At 36.2% G+C, this 20,842-nt stretch overlaps 1 protein-coding gene across 1 annotated transcript in view; it reads right to left on the bottom strand.

The window, feature by feature from the left end:
- Positions 1-71: 71 nt before the first annotated feature.
- ACAP2 (ArfGAP with coiled-coil, ankyrin repeat and PH domains 2) overlaps positions 72-20,842 on the bottom strand; it is a gene marked incomplete at its 3' end in the record, with an annotated part of 52,686 nt that continues 31,915 nt past the window's right edge. Inside the window, exons 9-19 of the mRNA XM_031062794.1 lie at positions 19,872-19,946; positions 18,518-18,529; positions 13,198-13,310; positions 9,658-9,678; positions 6,540-6,591; positions 5,156-5,256; positions 3,846-3,951; positions 3,208-3,416; positions 2,922-2,991; positions 1,598-1,692; positions 72-305 (exon numbers count right to left, since the gene is read on the bottom strand). Of these exons, the coding sequence (XP_030918654.1) occupies positions 72-305; positions 1,598-1,692; positions 2,922-2,991; positions 3,208-3,416; positions 3,846-3,951; positions 5,156-5,256; positions 6,540-6,591; positions 9,658-9,678; positions 13,198-13,310; positions 18,518-18,529; positions 19,872-19,946 (1,088 nt within the window). The remainder of the gene's footprint in view (positions 306-1,597; positions 1,693-2,921; positions 2,992-3,207; positions 3,417-3,845; positions 3,952-5,155; positions 5,257-6,539; positions 6,592-9,657; positions 9,679-13,197; positions 13,311-18,517; positions 18,530-19,871; positions 19,947-20,842) is intronic.

Below are 20,842 nucleotides of genomic sequence, written 5' to 3'. Positions count from 1 at the left end.
CAACCCATTAAAAAACCAGATTCCATAGTGTCTGCACGAGGCAGAAGTCAATTAATATAAAAATATGTTACCTTAAAAAGAATATGGGTAATACAGCTAAGGAAAGAAGTGTGTAAATACCTTTGTGGGATGCTGCACCTTGTTCCCCTGCCAAAAGGGATTTTTCAGGGCCACTGTGCCTTTTCTCTTCCTGACTTGGAGGCAAAACTTTTGTTCCAGGCTCAGGCAGAGGTACTGATGCAGCTTGCTTCTCTACAAACTTTCTTTCCACATATTTTGCTCTGATGTATGCCTCCTTCTCCTGCCTGTCATACACAAAATTCCTGGAGTTAGTAAGCTAATATTTTAGTATTTTCATGTATTAAAAGAATATCTATTTTGCACTAAAGTCAGTAACCAAAATTGTAGTTTGGCATTGCACATAAGACACACCTATAGCACGTTGTCAGAAAGATGCAAAGCACACTGTCACTTTCTGGATTCTTGATTAAATTTTGCATAAGGCTCAAAAGAAAGTAATTTTGTTAAGTTCACAAACATGTATTTACTTTCAGACAGAGACTTTGGAAAGTGGTATGTGGAAGAAATAAGCATTAGTTACTCTATGTTACCTGTATTAAACCTTTATACATGTTTACATTGTTAATAACCTACTAATAAACCGATATTTAGTTTCTTACGTAAATCTAAACTGCAGCATTTGTTACAGGAACATTAAGATTACACAAGAAAACAATAACAAGCCCTAGGTAGGCACAGCCATCAGTTCCATATCACATACTGAAGTATTTTTCCTTGTAACCTGAGGTTATCAGCTTAAAACACAACAGCAGTTGTGTCAAACTGATAAAAGGGGCTGTAATTATTGCATTGAAACTGCTGAAAAGCAGTTACCACTAGAAGGAATATCTAGCAAATCTCCTACTTTGTTTACATTATCATCACTGTCTCCAAGTTGCCAACACTTCATAAAATGCAGCTTTCTATACTATAAAACTGCTGGGCAGCAAGCAGCACAGAACTGGAAAGGTAGTAAAAAAGCAAGTTTTAAGAGCCTATACAGCAGCACAAAGCACTGGGAATCTACCTTCAAACACAGATTAGCATCAGAGAAATAGAAGACAGCAGTACAGTGATTTGAAGGCTGCTGTAAAGCAGCAGAGCTCATGTACAATGTAGGTAGGAAGATGAGAACATTCTGAGGAACAGGGAACAAAAGTCAAATGGGGGAACAAAGTCACTGTAAACAAAAGGAACAGCCACAGGCTCCTTCCAGGAGCACTCACACACCAAGTACAGCTGGCTGAGCTGGTACCCAGCAGAGAGTAAACAAAATCCACATGTCCACAGTGATGCTCTAGAGCTGTCATCAAAAGGAGGGAGTGAGATCACAAAAAGAACAAATGAACAGCAGAAGCAGAAGGGATCAAGAGAAGGAATGTCCAATAAAGAGAGAGAGAGTGAGAAAAGGGAGAGATACAGGGAAATGAGTACTTTAAAGGAGTGTAACACAGTTAAGTGGCAGCAGCTTTTACAGGGGGAGGCTAAGGGAAACAACAATAAAAGGAAGCAACGGGCACTGCTGGTAAAACACTACCTTTGACTTCCAGATTGTGGCTTCTTTACTCCCACTTTTTCCAACTTCGCTTCATATATTCTATTTATAACATCATTTCCCAATTCACACATAAGCTATAAAGCAAAATGAGAAAAACTCAAATATAGTTGCAAAAAGCTTTATCTACCTAATTCAGTTGTTTTTAACCTCACTCAGCCTATATTTACAACTTAGTGTTTTCACTGGTAAAAGTACACTAACAGAAATAAGCCTGGGTTTATATGATAATAAAGAAACAATCAGTGAATAGAGAGACCAAATTCTGAGTAAGGTAAGAAAAAAATCTAGTCACTCTTAAAGTGCCTGAAAAAAAACCCCACCAGAATGACACCTGCAGGCCTCATTAACAAAGGTGCTTTTCCACCAGCTTTGCTGGGAGCTTTCTTAGCCCATCAGTAAGAGACAATTCAATCAACTGTATTCTACCTTACCCGATGGACATAATCTGATACAACTATAGAAAAGGAAAAACAACAAAACCCTACTTACAGGAGAATTTAACCCTATTGATTGCAATGAACAGATTTCTTGTTTCTAATACCAGGTAGAATATTTAGTTCTGATATTTACATGAATAGTACAAGAGGTTCAGGTTTTTTTTTTTCCAGTGGGCATGGGGGTTGGTTGGTTGTTTTTTCAGCATGAACACATTGATAAAAAATTATTTAACCACAAAGCACATTTTCGTTTGATTGTTCAGAATAGAGAAGCAATTCCTAATTGCCAGAACATCACAGCTAGAAACAAATGTTTGCATGAGTTATCCAGTTGCACACATGCATCCATGCATGAGTTCCTATTTCAGGATTTCAGTGTCACATGACTTTTATAACCATGGTTCAAGCTAGAAATTTGGCACACAAGAGCAGTTGCATGAGTATTCTCCTACAGGCCAGAAGCACCTCACTGTTAAGAGCTGACATTGAAATTTTTGAGTAAGATCATTCTTTAGGCTGATATATCACTTCCAAAATTTTCAGGCCACTGAAAGTCATTATTGGTTTGTAAACAGATTTGCCTTTTTATATGTTGAAAGTATCAGGTGAAACTTGCAACTCAGAGTGCACCTGGCAACCTGAAGGTGTTGTAAGCTGCTCTGAATTGCAAGTTTGTAGCACAAATTACTATGGAGTTTAAGAAAGTATGAATTAAAATAAACCAACACACAAGTATAAACATTTTCTGCTCAAAACTGCAAGACACACTGGGTACAAATGTGTTTCCTGCATTGAAGTTTCTGATGCAGAGGCTTTAGAACAACAATCTAAGTACCAAATAGAAACCTGTTTCAAAAATACTGTACCTTTAGGAGTTCAGGCTCCCATGAATCCAACGTTAAAGATCTTACTTTTGAAAAGTGGACTCCCAAGCTCCTAAACAACATGGGAAAAACATTAACTTGTAACTACATGTTATATCTTACCTCAGACAGATTTACCATTAATTTATGCACATAAAGTAGTTACGTTAATTCTGTTTACAAACAAGGGTCTCTAATTTTCTTTCAATGTACCTTTGAAGAGGCAAACACCACCCTTGCTAATTAAGCCAATGCACAAATGAAAAGCAGCTGTGAGGAGCTCCCCAACCTGTGTATCCCAGAGCACTCGATGCACAGTGTGATTCCCAGGTTGATACTGGCCCAGCGAGGATCTGCCAAACCACAGTCACAGCAGGCAGCATTGCCAGCAATGCACTGCACTCTCTGCAGAGCACTCTCTCCTTTCAACAGCTTCTCTTTTGTCTCACTCCCAGATTCTAAGCTCCCAGTAGAAGGGGATGATTTCTTTTCCTGTTTCTAAAAGAGAAAAGACACAAACAAACCAATTAAGAGACATGCTAAACTAAAGAAATTAAAGCCCCACAGATATTGACTGTACACTAAAATCCAAGAAAAGTCTCTTCTATCAAGGCCAAGGAAAGCCACAGAATCAAAAAAAAAAAAAGTTTAGGTTTTTAGAAAATATATAAAACTGAATATAAGAATATCCTATGATTTTTAATCACACCACAGAGAAATCTCAAAAAAACATACAGACCATAGTAATATTAACATGATGAAGTGAAAGATCAGATATAATTCACAGCCTTCAAAATTTCATTGCATTTCCACTGGAAGACAAACAATGGATTGTTTCTTTCCTTCTCTCTCATTAAAAGAGGCTTTATGTATTTAAATTTTCAGGATCTAAAGGGAGGTAGTTGTTTGGTGGATTGTTAAACTCACCTCAGATTCATCCCCTTTTTCTCTATATGCTGTGGCAATACTGGTCTGAACAGCCTTAATCCATGCCTGCCGCAGCTTTTCCGAGTCAGCCTGAAGCATGCAGCTCCTGTGACAAATCACAAAAGACTCAGAGACAGTGGCCAAGCAGCTGACATCCAACAGCACATTGCTCAGGGCTCTGTTTTTATGGAGCAAGTTTCTTGCTATCACAAGTTTAGTAGGCATCATCTAATAAACACATTTATTTTAAGATAACAAAGCAGCTGAGCCTTTGTGAGCTGCAAACTCCTTATTTCAAAATTATTTGCAGGTAATGCTATTATAAATACAGAAATTACTCTTCCAAAAACACTGACAATGGCTTAGCTTCCTATTCCTTTTCTTATTCCAAATTTTTCTTTTTTATATCCTCAAATGCATTTTACAGCTGTGACACAAGACACAGGTATCAGTCCTTGAAAACACACTTTGATTCACTGACATCAAGAGAATAACTTTAAAGCTCTATGACAAAGAATGAAATACTTTGCTCATCAACAGCAAAAGAAACAGGTCATGAAGTATAAAACTGTTCCAACACTTATGGGTTGAAAAAGCACAGGCAAGCAAGAGCAAAATGCATGTTATAGTAAACCACAACTGGGGATGCACACATCAGGATAGACAGCAATCTACTCAAAAGAGAAATCTGAGGAGGAGTGGAAAGTGTAGATAACCTCCAAAACTAAAAGCAAGTTGACCTGGTATCAAAAACTTAAATATGGTCACATCTCACAATCACTAACGAGGAATCCATGTCCTGCCCTTGCTATGGCAGGATGCCAAAATTCCCTAAGTACAGCAAATGCACTGCTAGAGCTGAAAAATAATTTTATTTTTCATTTAGCAGTTTCATTTTTAGTAGTTTCACTTAGTGCATTCTGAAGTATAATTTAACATGACTGAGACAACAGCTTATTTAAGTGCTTCTCTCTCACTGCACCAATCAGAAATGTGGAGAAACTGAGACCTATTTTCTACATTACTAAGCAGCTGATAGTATCAGCTACTACTAAGCCCCAGCAGAGCCCTGCACCACAAGCCATTTATGCAAAAAGCACAAGAATGCATGTTTATTTTAATGCCAAAAGTAAACTAAATACCAGGGACACTTCTCACAGCATCACTTACTCTCAGCCAAAATTTCAGAATTTTTCAGATACTTTTACTGTTTTGATCAATCCCAAGAGCAACATTAACCTTACATTTTAAAACAACTACATGTAATTATTTTTATTTTAAAATAAACACACTCCACTGCTTCTCCTTACTTTGTTGGAGAAACCACCTCAAAACAGAAACGTCTCTCTATGTCTTCACAGTGTTTAACTGTGCAGAGCCGCAAGTCCTCAACAACCACCGTGGGATTATCCTAAGAGACAAAAGTTAACAAGAGAGTCACAGACAAAAAATAATATAGTTGATAATAAGAGAATAATTCAATCCTGAATTATTAATCATTGGTTGGTTTTTGCCTGGTTACACTATTTTTTTCCTCCAAAAATAAAATTTTAACTCAGTGGATTTGGAGATCTACAATCTAATCTACTGAATAATCAGCACCTTAAATTTAAACAACAGTATTCAAACTACAAAGATACTCTAAGAAAGGCAATTAACTCACAATTAAATCAGAAATCAGAAAAGTTACATTTAAATCAGCAGTATTTTAAGTGCCACATAAAAAACCCCAGATGCTGAATACAGTGGTTTTGAAAACTTGATTCAATTCATAAGAATTCCATTCTGATCTATCAGCATTTTAAAGGTGCAGTTAAAAAAAAAGAGCAATGAGAATTCACAAACACAGAATGCCCAACCAAACATGCTCAAACAAACTCAACTGTTGTTTTCTTTCCAACCACAGAAATGAAGCTGCTTGATTTGACAGCATCAGTTAGCAAGGAACAGCCACTGATCCCAGTCTGTTTGCAGTGAAGAGGAATCAATTGCCATAAGCTCTTTTCTCTTTTTTTCCCCACCATCTCCATACAATCGCTATCTTTTCCCAACCTGAAGAACAGCTACAGCTCCTTGGTGCAAAAGCAGATTCTAGAACAAAAAACAAAGGAGTAGGGGCCCAAAACCTGACTGGAAAGGCTTCTATGGCTTGGCGCAGAGCCGGACTTGCTGATTCGACATAAAACAGCTGCACTTCCCACCAGCAACAAGGCAGATACTGACTGCTGAACCAATGTGCATTTTCAATACTAAATACATGTATATAGCAGCCCTGACTGCTTTGTAACAAGTTTCCATGCTTTTTCCTCCAGTTGCTGAATTGGGTGTGTGAATCAGTAAGAAACTGGAGGAACAAGTCCTGAAAGAGTTAACCACAACTGCTCAGAGAACAGCATGGAATATTTGACTGCCAGCAAGTGAGCACAAGCCTTTTGGGACCAACGACTTTTAAAGCTCTAACTGGGTTACAAAACCCACAGCAAATAAAGTATGTGCTTACAATCAGTGCACAGGAAATCTCAGAATCTGTCAGTGTAGCTATTAGTCTCATTTTACAAAGGCAGAAACTAATTTAGAAGAAAGCAGTAGGTTGTTGAAGATCACACAGGATCTTCACATCAGCAGTTTCCCCAATCAATCAGGAAAATCATCACCCAAACCCCAAACTATCCCAAGCCAGTTTTCAACTCCTACCTTAAATTTCTTCTGGTACACAAGTTGGTTATTTTGTATTGAGAACCAGCGCCTATTCAAATGAAGAGACATCCAGAGAATACATAACTGATTTTACAGTGCTTATGTGACTGAGATGTGCTAACATACAGTCTGCAAAGAGACTGCATGAAAGAATTCAGGAAAAGTAATACTGCAGTCTATTTTGGCAAATATTTCATGACAATAATGAAAAAAGGGAAAGCAGAGACAAAACAGAAAAGAAAGCAAGGTTCAAATAATTTGAGTCATAAACAAACACGTTCATGTTATGACAACATTAGTTAAGCTATCACACAAAACAATTCCATTTTAAAGAACATTTCCTTCTGTATTTTAGCAGCAAGTTATGATTTTAAGTAGTTGTTTGATAACACAAATTCAGATAGTTTGACTAACAGAAATACTTAAACCCATGTAAACTAATCCTGAAATATTTCTGGGAGTAGAACTAACTTACTAAAGCACAAAAAATGCTTTGGTGTTGCTATCCCATGCAGGTTTAATATCTATCTACATTGGGCATGTCTGAAATAAAAACATTGTATATAAAAACTAAAAAAATTAAAATCCAATGAAAACCTTTTAAGTAGGATCCTAAATTAAGCCTCAGCTTTGAAGAAAAATCAAATAAATCAAGTAAATGCTTTAATGAAGGCATCCTGTAAAATGCAAAAGATAATATAATGCTGAAAAACTCCTCTGAACTGTATCCTTCCTTGTCAAACTCACTGTTCACACAGGATACATCTCAGAGAATGGAAAAATCACTCACACTTTGGGGAAAAAAACCCTCAGATCTCTAAAAAAGTTTTATCAGATCACTGAATGAAAAAAAGAAACCTAGCAGACATAACAATGCCTTTCTAGTTCTTCTGGGATGCACAAAATAAAAGCAAACCAGGAATCACAGTTTCATTTTCACTGACAAAATTGAAGGGAATGTACAAGACAATTCAGTGAAATTTACACTTTGCTTTGTTCAGGCTTATAATGCAAACCTGTGTTTACCACAGCATCATTCCTCAATCATCTCCAATACCCCACCTTTACCATACATCACTTTTTCCTGCACTACCAGTTAGTTTGAATGGTAACAGTACACAAAATATTGTGTTGCAACAGATCTTGTTATTCTCCACAGGCTGTTGAGCTTCAAGCTACAGTTTACTACAATTAGTAACAAGAGGGCCCCATGTATTTATTCAACCACCACAAGCCATTCCTGGAAAGAAGTGCGCAAAGATGGTTAAGAAAAATTAATATATACAAAAAATGTTAGATCCCAAACAGAAAATCTAATATTTGTTAGAAAGGTTAGCATTTCATAGACAGATGAGATTCTACCTTTTAACAATCTTTTCAAATGTTGTGCAGATACATTTAATTTAAAAAGCAACAACAGGATCTCTTGTCATTCTTGATTTTTTAAATTTACTAACAGCAGTAGTTTTAGTCACTGCAATTGAAAAGGGATCATCTTTACTATCTATTTACAGATGCAGTAAGTGTGCCCCAAATATAAGGCAGATTATTACTAACATTCATATAGGAAACTTAACAAAAAAGCAGACTTGAAAAGGAAATAAACTCATGTCATTTTTCATGTGCTTTTTGTGAACATAACACAAAAGAGAACAACATGAAAAGCAGTGTCTAAGTGATAAAGGGAGTGGTAAAGGGGAAGAAAAAGCAGCCTTGCCCCAAGACAACGAGCAATGGAGCAAATCCCTAGTAAGAGCCTTAGGAAGTGCAATTAACTTCATTAATGCAATGCTTCATTTGTTGTACAGCTAAATATTTCATGAGTTACTCTAGTAAACAAGCTCTAATCTCATCAGTTGCATATAAGTGAACACACATATTGTAACACAAATTTGTGCCATCTTTAAAACCTAGTCTAGAAGTTTTCAAAGTATTTCAGTTCCTTTTTTTTGTCCTAGTAGAGAAATTAAATCTGTTAAAAAAAAACTTCAGTCCAGCCACAAAGGGTGCAGGTTTTGGTGCTTTTCTAAAATAAACTTTTACTGAATGAGATCAACAATTTACAATTTTGGATAACTTGTAAGGAGATGTCAGAGTTAATACATTTAAATTGTTTTCTAACAAGATGAAAGTGTCAGACTGCCCTCCAAGGTGTCAGCACCACAGAAGTTTTATTCAGGCCAACAACCTGGGAGTTATTGCTCATTAATCAAATACCATCAACAAACTCTTCACTTTACTGTAGCAAACAGACTGCTGGGGGTCTACACCAGCATCAGCCAGGAACTTCTGAGGTACAATCTCTGTACTGAAGGCGCTGCTAAAGGGTAACACACATCTATCAGGTTCTAAGAAAAATTTAAAATCTTCAGGCATCATGTGTGCAGTAAGTACTGATTATTACCACAGTTTTCTTAAATGTGTTATTCTGTCAAAAGCAAGAGAGAAGCATGGTGAAGGAAAGAACATTCTTTGGAATATTAAAGTAGTTTACACTGTCTCACTTCATAGTGGTTAAATACAGTTGTTCCTGTTTAAAAATTGAATGTTTTCCATCATGTACACCTACACAATTCAAAACTGTATTTATTAAATAAAAAAAAAGAAAAATCTATAGAAAAAATTTCCAATTTCTGAGAATTGAGTAATACTGGAAAAAAAATTTAAGTTTTACATAAAACAATGAATTGTGCTTTGTTATTCTCAGAAAGTTTTCTCTTCTAATTGCTAACAGCACACAATTAAAACAGAGTAATTAATAATGCACAACATTTAAAAGTACATGTCTATTCCCAAAGCAGTTGATAAGAAAAAAAAATCTCATCAACTTAAATTGGAAAAAGGCAAGACATTGATCTCGTATGCTCAGAAGTTTGAGTGCAGAAACTTGGCTTTAATTCCTTTTTTAGCTAAAAACCAGCTCAATCTTTCTGAATCTTTTAAAGGAATTGAGCAGCAGGTATACTGGCATCCCAGGCAGAATCCTTCTGTTATTTTCTTAGACTGAGTCACTTATACATCCATTGCAAGTAATCAAAATTAAATGCAGGGTTAATGAAGAGCTTTTTGCGTGCCAAGGAAACATTGGGAAGGTATAAAAGAAGCTGGTTGGTACCTGATATGATCTGGCTTTTTCCTGTCATGTGAAAAAATGGGGTAGGATTAAAACATAAGGGAAAGGAGGAAAAGGAATGAAAAATGCAAAATGAGCAAAATAAGAAAAGAATTAGCATGATCTGAAAATACAGCAGAATTAAAAAGGAAAACATCTATTGCACCCATTCTAAAATCTATTTGGAACACACTAGTGGTCTGACAAATGCTTTTCTCCCTACAAACATTTATTCTTTCTTTATGATATCAACTTATTTTTCATTTGAATTTCTGGGAACCAAAAGAGCTTTCCAGCTACTGCTCCATAATAACTGCACCTGACTCTTGTTCCTGATGCCTTAAGAAAACTGGTGTATAATAAGGTGTATCATTTACCAACAGAGAGACATACATTCTAAACACAGGTGTCCACACCTGTTATTCTAAGACTTTGCAGTACAAGGATATAATTTAGATTCCACTGAACTGTATTATCTGCAATACTTGTGTGCATTATGTCCTTTTAGTCACAACAAAAAGAGATTACCAAAGCTCCATCTCTTTCAAAACACAGTGACACTGAATTGCAAACAGCTCGGGGTTTACTTTGCAGCCTGCTCAAACACTTATTTGTTTCTAAAGCCAGTGTCACACAGAACTGTCCCAAGAACAGGAAACTTGATGCAAAAGCCCAAATAATTAAAGTCTTGAGATGATGAAACACAAGCTGCCAGGTGCTGCAGGAGGAAATTTCATTATGCTAGCAAGACATTAGTTTGGACTGGAAACAAATTTTCATTCACTACAACAGATTTGCCCCCCTTCAAAGGGCTGTATTGTACAGTCTTTTTTTTTCTTCCCCAGCAACCAGACTTTCCCCAGGATAATACCATTATGAGGTCCATGGATTCACTGACCAAGACATGCACACAGAAACATCACATTTCTCTCATTTGTCAGCTAGAATAATTCTGCTGTGTCAAAGCCACACAAAACCTATCATACCCTCATCTCTTCTCTTATGCTTTTAATGTTGCCAAGTATCTGCTAATAGTGGCCATTAGGAAGGTTTTTGGTGCCTTTAATTTACTGTTGATGGAGTTCTTAAAAAGGTCTAGAACCAACATAAGAGCAACTGAGACCAAGGAGCGTAAAAGAGAAGCCTCCATTTTAATCCATATTACTACTGACAGTGCATTTAGCAGTCAGCAAGGAAGAGCAGTGCTGTCACCTTTGGCTCAGAACAGCAGGAAATTCCAGTATTTCTAGGCAAATCCTCCTAGTTTTGTTTCAGCTGGTTGATTTTCCACCCATCTTTCCCAAAGATAAGGATATAATAAAGGACCAAACTGCTAATCTGTAAGAACACTAAAAGTATCTTGTCTGTCTTGACTTCAGCTCAGAATTCCCTAAAATAAAACACATAATGCTCTGTTTCCTCCTTCAATATTTTGTAAAATTTTACACACAAAACAGTTTAATGCAATGACAAAATCCTTTCTTGTACTTTAACTAGTGACTGGAAAAACCCTATAATCTCTACTATATGATAAACTCCAATCAGTACAATTCCCCACAGCTGAAAGAGCTGAAACTGTAACACTACACAACTAAAACTTTCCATCACAGGAAACAGGCAGTGACCACTTCTGTGCCTACAGTATAGCAAGCAATTACAAATGTATTCAGAAATAAAAAAAATATTCCTTTATTTTTATCAAAACATAGCAAAAATGGGGGACTAGATTCAGAAATTAAAAACTGTCTTCATTAAGGTGTTAAATGTACATTTTATGTATGATTAAAGTAGTTTAATACCAATTAGCAATGTTTTGTGAACATGTGGAATACAAAATTTAAATGACTGATTCAATTTCAGAACTGTTTACAGATAGCATATCCAATCCAATTTTTTTGCCTAAAAGCATGCGACTAGTCTATCTCAGTGAGATAAATTATCAAGAATCTAATACTAAAAAGGTTAAAGGTTTTGCTTTATTGAATGCTCCTGTGATAAACAGAAGAAAAAACTATAAGCAAATATCAATTTTGTAATAAAAGCAGGCAGCTCTGACTCATTAAGAAGCTGTTTATCTTTGCCCTCTTAAATTATTGCTTGGATATACCTTTTATTATATTCGTTCAAATCTGTAAGTTAATCTGAAGGAATGTCAGTGTGTATCTTGATTAAACTACAACTTCTCCTTATTTACTTTGTGTCCATTTAAATTACCAACATACAGAAGTTAGTTTTAATTGAACCCTACTCTCTAACCACCTGAAGGTAAGAGACATGTACAATATTCCTAGGAATGACAGCATGTGGAAGCAGACACTCCTGTCCCGCTCCCTCCTGTCGCCTCCCTTACAGTGCAAGGCCTTCCTGCTATTCAATAGAGGAACCCAGAGACAGTTTCACCATCAGCAATGGCAAAAGGGACCTTTCAGCCCCTTGGGAATCCAATAAAGGACAATCCCTGCTCTATTACTGAGATTTTTCCCAGTATGCCAACACTGACATTTTACCTCACACCAGGAAGGTGCTTTTGACGCACATCTCCCGGTGTTGTCCCTTCACATCCTCTGATGCTTCACAGATTTGTCTTGGAGAACTCTGAATTCTGCTTGCATAAAACTAACCCAGAAAGTACATTACAATTACAGATGAATAATCAGGCCAAAGGACCAGACCAATATCAGACCAAAGCAAAATCCTTTGTACTAGTTACCCATGACTTGCTAATATAGATACAGTTTTATTGACACCAGTGGCCCTTGCATCAGTCTGTGGATTTAATTGAAGTGATCCCAATTTCTTACAAGCTTGTGGTGTGCTGAGATGCTCAAGGAAGTACAGAATAATTCATACTGGAAGGGACCACCCACTCAAATACATATTCTGTCCTTTGAAACACAGCAAATAGTTTAACAGAGGCATCACTGAAAAAATAGCAGAACATGGACAATACAGAACTCTTTATCACAACAAATTACATCTAAAATTCAAGAACTGTATCCAGCTGTGCTGTAAATGCTCCAGCATATATATTGCCTTGAAAAGAAGCACACACCCTTGGAAATGAAAAAGAAATCCTGTTCAGGAAGAAAAATATTTAAATAGTAGTAAAATATACATTGTTAAAGATATATGACTAACAATATATTTTGAATTCCCAAAAGGACCATCAAAACTACTAAGCAAAAGTCACTGCACAGGACAGGAATTTTAAAGGATAACAACTACATTGCTTATCTTTCAGGAAAAATAACTTGGGTCCTTGACTGTGTTTCTCTGCTTCCAGTGGCTATACAACTTCTATTTTCCTCTGTCTTTTAACACTTTCCTAGCATATGCTTTCACAAGGGAAAAGGTTTGCAAACAACTAGTACAGAAAACAAGGAAAAATGGTTGTGAAGTGTCATCTCTAAGTTAACTAACAGAGTCACCCCACTGTTCTGTCAAAACTATGGACACAATGAATTACAGATTATGAATCAGATGAGAATTCAGATTAAAAAGCAGTATTTTTATTAGCAGCAGATAGAGGTTCTGAATAATTACCTGTTCCAAGTCTTGAAGGCATTGCTGGCTCGCTTGAATAAATAACCTTCCATAACAATGCCATTGGCTGCATCTACATTGTATTCTAGTTTAGTATCATCACTGGAATAATCCTAGTACAAAGGAACAAGAAAAACACACTGCAGTTCAAATGAAATTTCAAATATGAGCAGTACTATTGTCAAAGAGTAAATATCTAGGAATAAGGTTTTGCTTGCAACAATTATTAGTCAAACCATGACTCTCAGCCTCTGATGGCTTTTTTTAAAAAAGCAATTTTAAGCAATGAGAATGCTGAAGATTTTTACTTTACCTGCAACAAGGGGCATTTCTTGTTCAGGTATTGGTGACCTCTACAGCCAAATAGAGGGCAAATATTGCTGACAGAGCAACTGATGCTTCAACTGTCTGCTCAAATGGTCTCTCATATATTCCCAAGAAAGGGGATAGAAAAGCAGAGGAAAAGAAGCCATGAAAGTTAGGAGTCAAATCTGAGAAACAGTTGCAGCCTGTTGCAGACATATATAAAGTCAGTTGTGCTTTAGCATTTTCTTCAGCTCTGTCACATGGACAGCTGAGCTGCATAGGAACTTTGAAGACAAGTAATCAAATAAAGATGATGCTATCAGTTAACTCTGGAGTAAAGCAATCATGGTGCTGGCACTGATGACAAGACCTTAGCAGTAATTTTTTCTTTATGATCTTGGATAAGATTACAAAATTATAAGTAGGACAAGGGAATATGCATTTCCATCAACCTAATAACAACTAAACCCAGCTAATAACAATTAATAGCAGCTTTCTGAGCTTTAGAAAAGCTGACTGCTTATCTTATTATCTCATCTTTAGCAAAGGTAAGTTAGACTAAGTAATAACATATGTGATGATCATTTGCTTTCACATCTCATTGAGAACAGCATGGGCTCTTCCAGGGAGGTAGAGCTCAGATATTCAGAGAGTGGGAGGCTAACATCTACTAAGGGTGCATGAAAAAGCACACATGGAATGACATAATTTTTCACAACTCTGTCCAGCAATGAAAATAATATACATGCTGTAATTTTATTTCACTGTTATTAAAATATATATCTTTAAAGCAGACTAGCAACATATGGCTTCTTCCCCTTAACATGGGTGTAAGAGACACATTACCGAAAATTAAATTTCAGAAGAAAAAAACCAAACAAGTTAAATACTGAAAAGACAAAACATTTTGTATTATGATTTTCCTGAACCTTCAGTAGTTACTTTTAATAAATTGCAAACATCAGCATTGTGTAATAAGTAGATCTGAAAGTCTCTGCTTTGTACTTTGCTTCTTAGGAATTTGTCTATACATAAAGGAAAAGAGGCAAGAAATATATATAAAAAGGTAGCTTCAACACCAACATGGTCATTATCCCCAGGTAATAGCCCAGGATGCAAACAACTTTCGTGCTACACATGATGTTTACTCTTGTACATGCAGATGGTTTGGTCCAATCCAAGGTTAATTACACATGACAGTGAAATGGTTACAAATATTAAAATGGGACCTTTAAGCTCCCTACTCAGAACAGCACAAATTCCTTAAAATTATTCACTGTTTTCATTTATTACTAATCTGGATAGATTAACTAATGTTGAAATGTTAAATCTAGATTTTTATTATTGAATTGACAGATGATCAATGCAAGAATTCTGAAATAAAATGGAACTATCACATTACTACCATACACAGATCTGAATAAACATACTAGTTACAAAAGAAAGCTTCACCAAAAGAAAATCAATTCTTTTATTTATTATTCAGCAATTAATAACTTTGATTTTCTGCCCATTCTCTAGATCAGAACATGCTGAACATAAAAGACTTAATGTAAGCTCTCAAAGTAAAAAGAAAAAACCACTATGCACAAACTTAGACATGCTGATGTCACATTCCCTACATTACCCAAAAACTGATAAATTACTCTAACTTACCAGCTCCCAAACATAATGAAATCTGCTAAAGATTTGCATCTTCCTGCCTCAGTGATGCCTGCAGCTCCTTGTCTAGTTGAAGACAACATACATTTCCTCAGTCTTTTTGGTCCAACCTACTATGTAATCACATTTTCCTTTGGGTCTGGAGAACTGCTGCAGAAAATGCAGCTGTCTTTTCCAATGACTCCAGATCTGTGCTTTGAAGGTGTATATGGATCATTTACCATGCCACACTTTAACTTAGAATTAGCTAAAATACTGAGCCTTCTCATGAAGAGCATTTAGTGTCATTTTTAATTACTTCCCTGATTGAATTCCACTTTTAAAGAGCAGAAAAAGACATTAAGAGTATAGAGGCAAATGTCAAATATCTCCTTAACTGAAAATGGCAGACTACCACCTGGAAGGGGGAGGGAATAAGGCTTCCATGTGCTTTATCCATAAAACTTCATTGATAAAGTTGTGATTAGAAAAAACAATCAGAAAAAAAATTGCCCCATTTCAATTCCATGGATAAAAGTAGAAAAAGAAATTAAATTAGCTGTGTTCTGATCTTAGTCTCTGCTATTCTACAATTAAAAAAATAGGAGGAAAGCAGTCATATTATAGTTTATTTTTATCTTAGTGCATGGAAAAGTTTAATGAATCATGAAAAATAATCTGGGGTGGAGAAAAATCCACCCATATCTTTCCAGTGTCCTGCATAAGAGAATCACATGTTAATAAACTCAGTCACTGTATGTGATTCAGAATTGTGTATTCTGCCAGCAGGCACACAACTGATAAAGCCTTCATTTTAAACATAATTAAACTAATTAGGTGTCAGGACTGAAGCAGATTTCACCTAACCAGAACTAAGAAAATTTACCCAGTATTATGTAATTTTCAATGAAGTGCTACATCACACATTTCATTCAGTTTTGAAAGAATAAACATCTATGACTTCTATTCTGATACTGATTTTTCACGGTTGGCTTCTACTGGAAGAGAAACATGTAGAAGTGGGTTATATAAGTGAAGCACACAGCATGCTTTCATGCCTTTTTTTCCACTCTTTTTCTTTAAATGTCCATGGGGTACAGCAAACCAGCTGGCAATGGAAAAACAACTTTCATCTCCAGAAATAATACTAATCTGGTGTGTCACAGAACACTTAATATTCTTGACAGTGTTTCAGTGAATGCATTTTCGTATGAACGTATCAATTCATCACACATCCTTGATTCACTTCAGAGAATGTTTTCTGTTTCTCTGTGTATGATTTTTTTGTTCCCCCAAAACAAAACCCTCCATTACTTTTCAGTAGCAGAGCTTTTGATTTACTTTCAAAATTGCTATCAGGCCATGAAAGCTAATCAAACCCTTTTACCAGTACATCTTAGGAACTATATTTTAACATTTAATGTGTAACCCAAATTACTTTTTACTTTAGAGACTCAGCATTTTAAAAGCTTTTTAAGAAGGCAGTAAATTGTAGAGCATAAGTACAAAAGAAAACACTAACCTGAAAAATTAGGCCAGCATATACTAAACAGGAGGCACTAATTGTGCAAACCCCCCATTTAGAAAGCTGCTCCCATTCCCTTTCCATTGGCAAGAGATGTTTGTCACACTTAAGCTGAAAAGTCCCTCGAGGAAGGGTTTAAAACAACAGACACCACAAGTAACAAGGTTTGCAGCCCAAGACAGATTGAGAGAATGTGAGAGTGTCATTGAGCAAACAAGTCACTTGAAATACAAGCACATCTCTGGTTTTGGAGACAGGAGTTAGTCTGCACAACTTCTCAACAGCAGCTCTGGTCTACGCCTGCTTTGTGATTGTAGTAGCAGCTGGTTTCCTATCACCTTGTTTACTCAATATGTTAATTTCCAAATCGTTCTCACTCCAGCTGTTTCCTGAGCACTTCTTTGGAAGCAGATTTTTACTTTAATGGAAAAGGGATTTGAATACAAAAAACAACTATTTGAAGTTCAATGCAAATACTTTTCCTGTATCATCTTCATTTTAGAACAAAATATTAGGTCTGACACAACACCAAAAAGCCATGAAGCTGTTTGCAGGTGCAACTGATTTTTAAAATATTTCTTAAGTAAACGTGTTGCTACAGCAATGGGCTGCAAACTGCTCAGAAAACAAGAGTCATGTCTAATGTATTGACACTGTGACACCACTCTTTTAATATGAATCTTTCCTTATAAAAATATATTGCAAAAATTTCCCAGAATGATAATGAAATTTCTAGATTAATTCACAGCATGTGTTGCTCCATTTTAATACAGAAAAAATATTTTCTTACACTGAAAAAAATAAAGTTAAAAAAAATGTTTCCTGCACATTTGCTGAGTAAATAGATCACAAAACTTACAAGCAATTAAAAAAAGTAAATCAGATTATCAGCTCTGCTAAAAAAGAAATCACACTGTTTTGGTGACCAAGCCCTTCCATGACACTTTTAATAGCCTCTCCATCAACAGCCTAATTAAGGACAATGATTATACAGAAAAGTGAGATGGGTTATTTAATTAGTGCAATTGTTCTGCATGCATATGCACATATATGCAAACACAGGTAGTAGGTGGGTAGGTGTGTGCACGTATGCACTTACCTATACATTTCAGAAAAGGAACTGCTCTTTATCCACACAATGAAGGAAAGGCATCATTCTGAAGCATTAGATTAGAACTTCAGTATATTAAATACATACATATCTCATGGAATATTCAACACAATAAGCTTCAGAAGTTTCAGTTGTTAAAAAACATGGAAGGATTTGGCACTGGAAGATTTGGGAACATAGTGGAAAACAACATGACAAGACATGAGAAGAGAACGGGGAATAAAGTTGCCATCTGGGACAGGGTGACCAGATGACAAGTAGTGATAAAAAGATCCAGAGTCTAAGGCAGTTCTGAAATCCTGATGAGCTGGAAGCTAACTTGGTGTGAAGGTTGGGAAAAGCAAGTGGGAGGAGACAAAAACAGACAGCGTGATTTGAATAAGGAACTAAGAAAATAATTGGACATGCTGTAAGAGAAATCTCCAATAAAGCACAGTCTAGGCATTATCAGCACAAAATGTGACAATGACTTCACTGATAAGGACAGAAGACAACACTTACAACTCAAAACACAGAAGTTAAGAGGACAACATACAGTACATTTTGACTGTCCTGATTATATTTTAGATACAGCATTAAATTGTTAATTAAAGTAAGCAACAATAAAAGTAACATTATTGTGCTTGTCAGCTCCTACTAGAAATCAAGAATATTTATATTACACACAGATATGGCTTATCAAGTTTCACGAAGCTCAGAAGTTTCAGTAATAATTGAAACTAGTAGAAGTACTTTACCTGTAAAGCAGCCTTAAGCAGCATTTGAAGAAAAAACAAAGACTGTAAACACCATTGGCAACAGCAGTGACCATAGTTCATGGTAACTAGTTGTTATTTCTATGGCCAATTAAAAGATAATTGCTCATGACTTACACCCTTCAGCAAGCACCACTGTTCTCTTAACAGAGAACCTCTCAATTACTGTCCATTCCTGAAACTGAGCCTTTAAGCCCAAAAAACTTAAAATTTGACTTCAATATTACTTCTCCTGTTCCATCATTCCCATTTCCCCCCTTTCTTCCCCTTCCTTGCCTGCAGTTATCTCCTGACTCCAAGCACAGCATGTCAGCTCTGCCCTCATCATCACATCTGCTCAATTTCACAGCAATCCTAATGCTTCCCACCAGCTCCTAAAGGGATCACAGGATGCAGCAATAAAAATGTTTACAGCAACCAAAGATGATATCTTTTCCCATGAGTATTAATATTGGCTCCTACTAAGGCTACCCAACTTACAATCTCAGAATGTTTTCATTTCTGAATTTATTTAGTTATCAGACTCCATTTCAATTGGGTGGGATTTTTAAAAATTTATGCCACTTGAACAGGTCCAGAACATATTTGAATGAGAGTAAGAAGTGTAGCATTACCTTTAAACTGGTATCTAATCCCTTTCAAAAGTGCCTGTAGCTCACTACCAGAGAGTTCAGTGGAAATATTTTTAACTTCTAGCATTATACCTGCAAAACCAATACTGATCTAGAGCTTCTGAAACATCCAAACAAGAAGTCATTTCCCCAACATGAATTACCTAAATTTTTCTCAAGAAGTAAAAAGAATTATTGCACAAATCTTTCTCAAAACACCAATTAAAAGCTCTCAATTTCATATGTGTGCACAGTTGAATCAGTACATTAGACACTCTTTACAAAAGTTTACTTTTGTTCTTCATATGCCACACAAGCTCCAAGTGCTGCACTTGGATTTGGCATAGTCCAAAGTGAAACTTATTGCTGTAGGGCTGTGCAGCACATACACCTCTTGCACACACAGCATGGAAACACAAAAACCTGTACAACTTAATCAATTCAAGAGGTAATAGGAATTAGGAGTTCTACTGAAATGCTAAAATCCCGGCATTCAAATAAATTCTACTGTTCTATTTATGTTTCAGTAAAGACTAAGCATAATATTTTGTTCAGTAACATAAAATTAGTATCTGCAATCCAACCTTACACTTAATGACATGTCAGTCTGTCTCTCTGCACTAAAAATACCATCCCTTGCAGTTCTGATGCAGAGATGCTGGGGAGAGATGCTACAGATTAAAAAAAAAGTGTGTGCAGCCTGCCTTTTACATTCTGTCAAGTACCTTTTGTTGAATAGTGGAGTGCTTTTGCTCCATATCTCTCTTCTCCTTCGCAGCATCTACAGCCAACTGATCCAGCTGTAAAGAGAAAGAAAATTGGATCTTTCAATTATCATAAGAAATTTGGCTCAGTAGATTTCACAATGCTGACAAAAAACAAAAAAAGAATGAACACATTATGTCTAGACATTGCAAGATTTTATTTTATTTGCATAGCATAATTACTTCTTTGTCACAAATTGTTTACCTTGAATAACCACTGAAGCCTCGTTTAAAGCACTGCTCAGCCACCCTGAATTAACCTCTACCAAGGTGTACATTTCTTGTAAGCATTAGAAGAACTGTCTCAAAGAACAGCATGGTGCCAAGCATATGCGACTCTGTACCGCATTGGTGCTCAGTCTCCCAGGAGGATGACTCATGCTTTAGCTGCTCTTGCTGGCCTATGCAGCAGCACTGGCAGGAGCAGCAAAAACTAGAAGGAGTAAACGCTATGGATTTTTCCCTCCACAAAGTGGGAGAACTGTCTCAAGCAGGACTTTGTGTCGATAGTTTTGATCAGCTAAACAGCAGTACTCGAGCAAGATTGCTTGAGATCTTAGGTAGAGACAATCAAATTAATTTTGGAAATAAAAATATGGTTTTGAAAATAACTGAGATTGTCACAGAGAATATTTAAGTTGGTATCCTTACAAAGTCTGTGATGATAAAAAGGACACTAGCCAAAAAATTTCCTTTTACAATCACAAAAAAAAGAGGAAATTTAAAATACCCTGTAAGAGAAATTCTGATCAGGGTTTTCTTCTGCGGTTAGTTGCTTGTTTTGGTTGCTTTTGTTTTACAGTTTTGATTCTTTTGGTTTTTTTGTTTGTTTGTTTTATCCAGGCCTTTGTGTTTAAGTTAGAAATGCAGTGGGGAAGCAGATGTTCCCTGGAAGCCCAGCTGGTTTGGTACTTAGAGCCTGTAACACAAGG

Source organism: Geospiza fortis, unplaced genomic scaffold, assembly GCF_000277835.1.
Source record: "Geospiza fortis unplaced genomic scaffold, GeoFor_1.0 scaffold19, whole genome shotgun sequence".
NCBI classification, from domain to species: domain Eukaryota; kingdom Metazoa; phylum Chordata; class Aves; order Passeriformes; family Thraupidae; genus Geospiza; species Geospiza fortis.
This window is presented reverse-complemented; position numbering and strand designations above follow the sequence as displayed.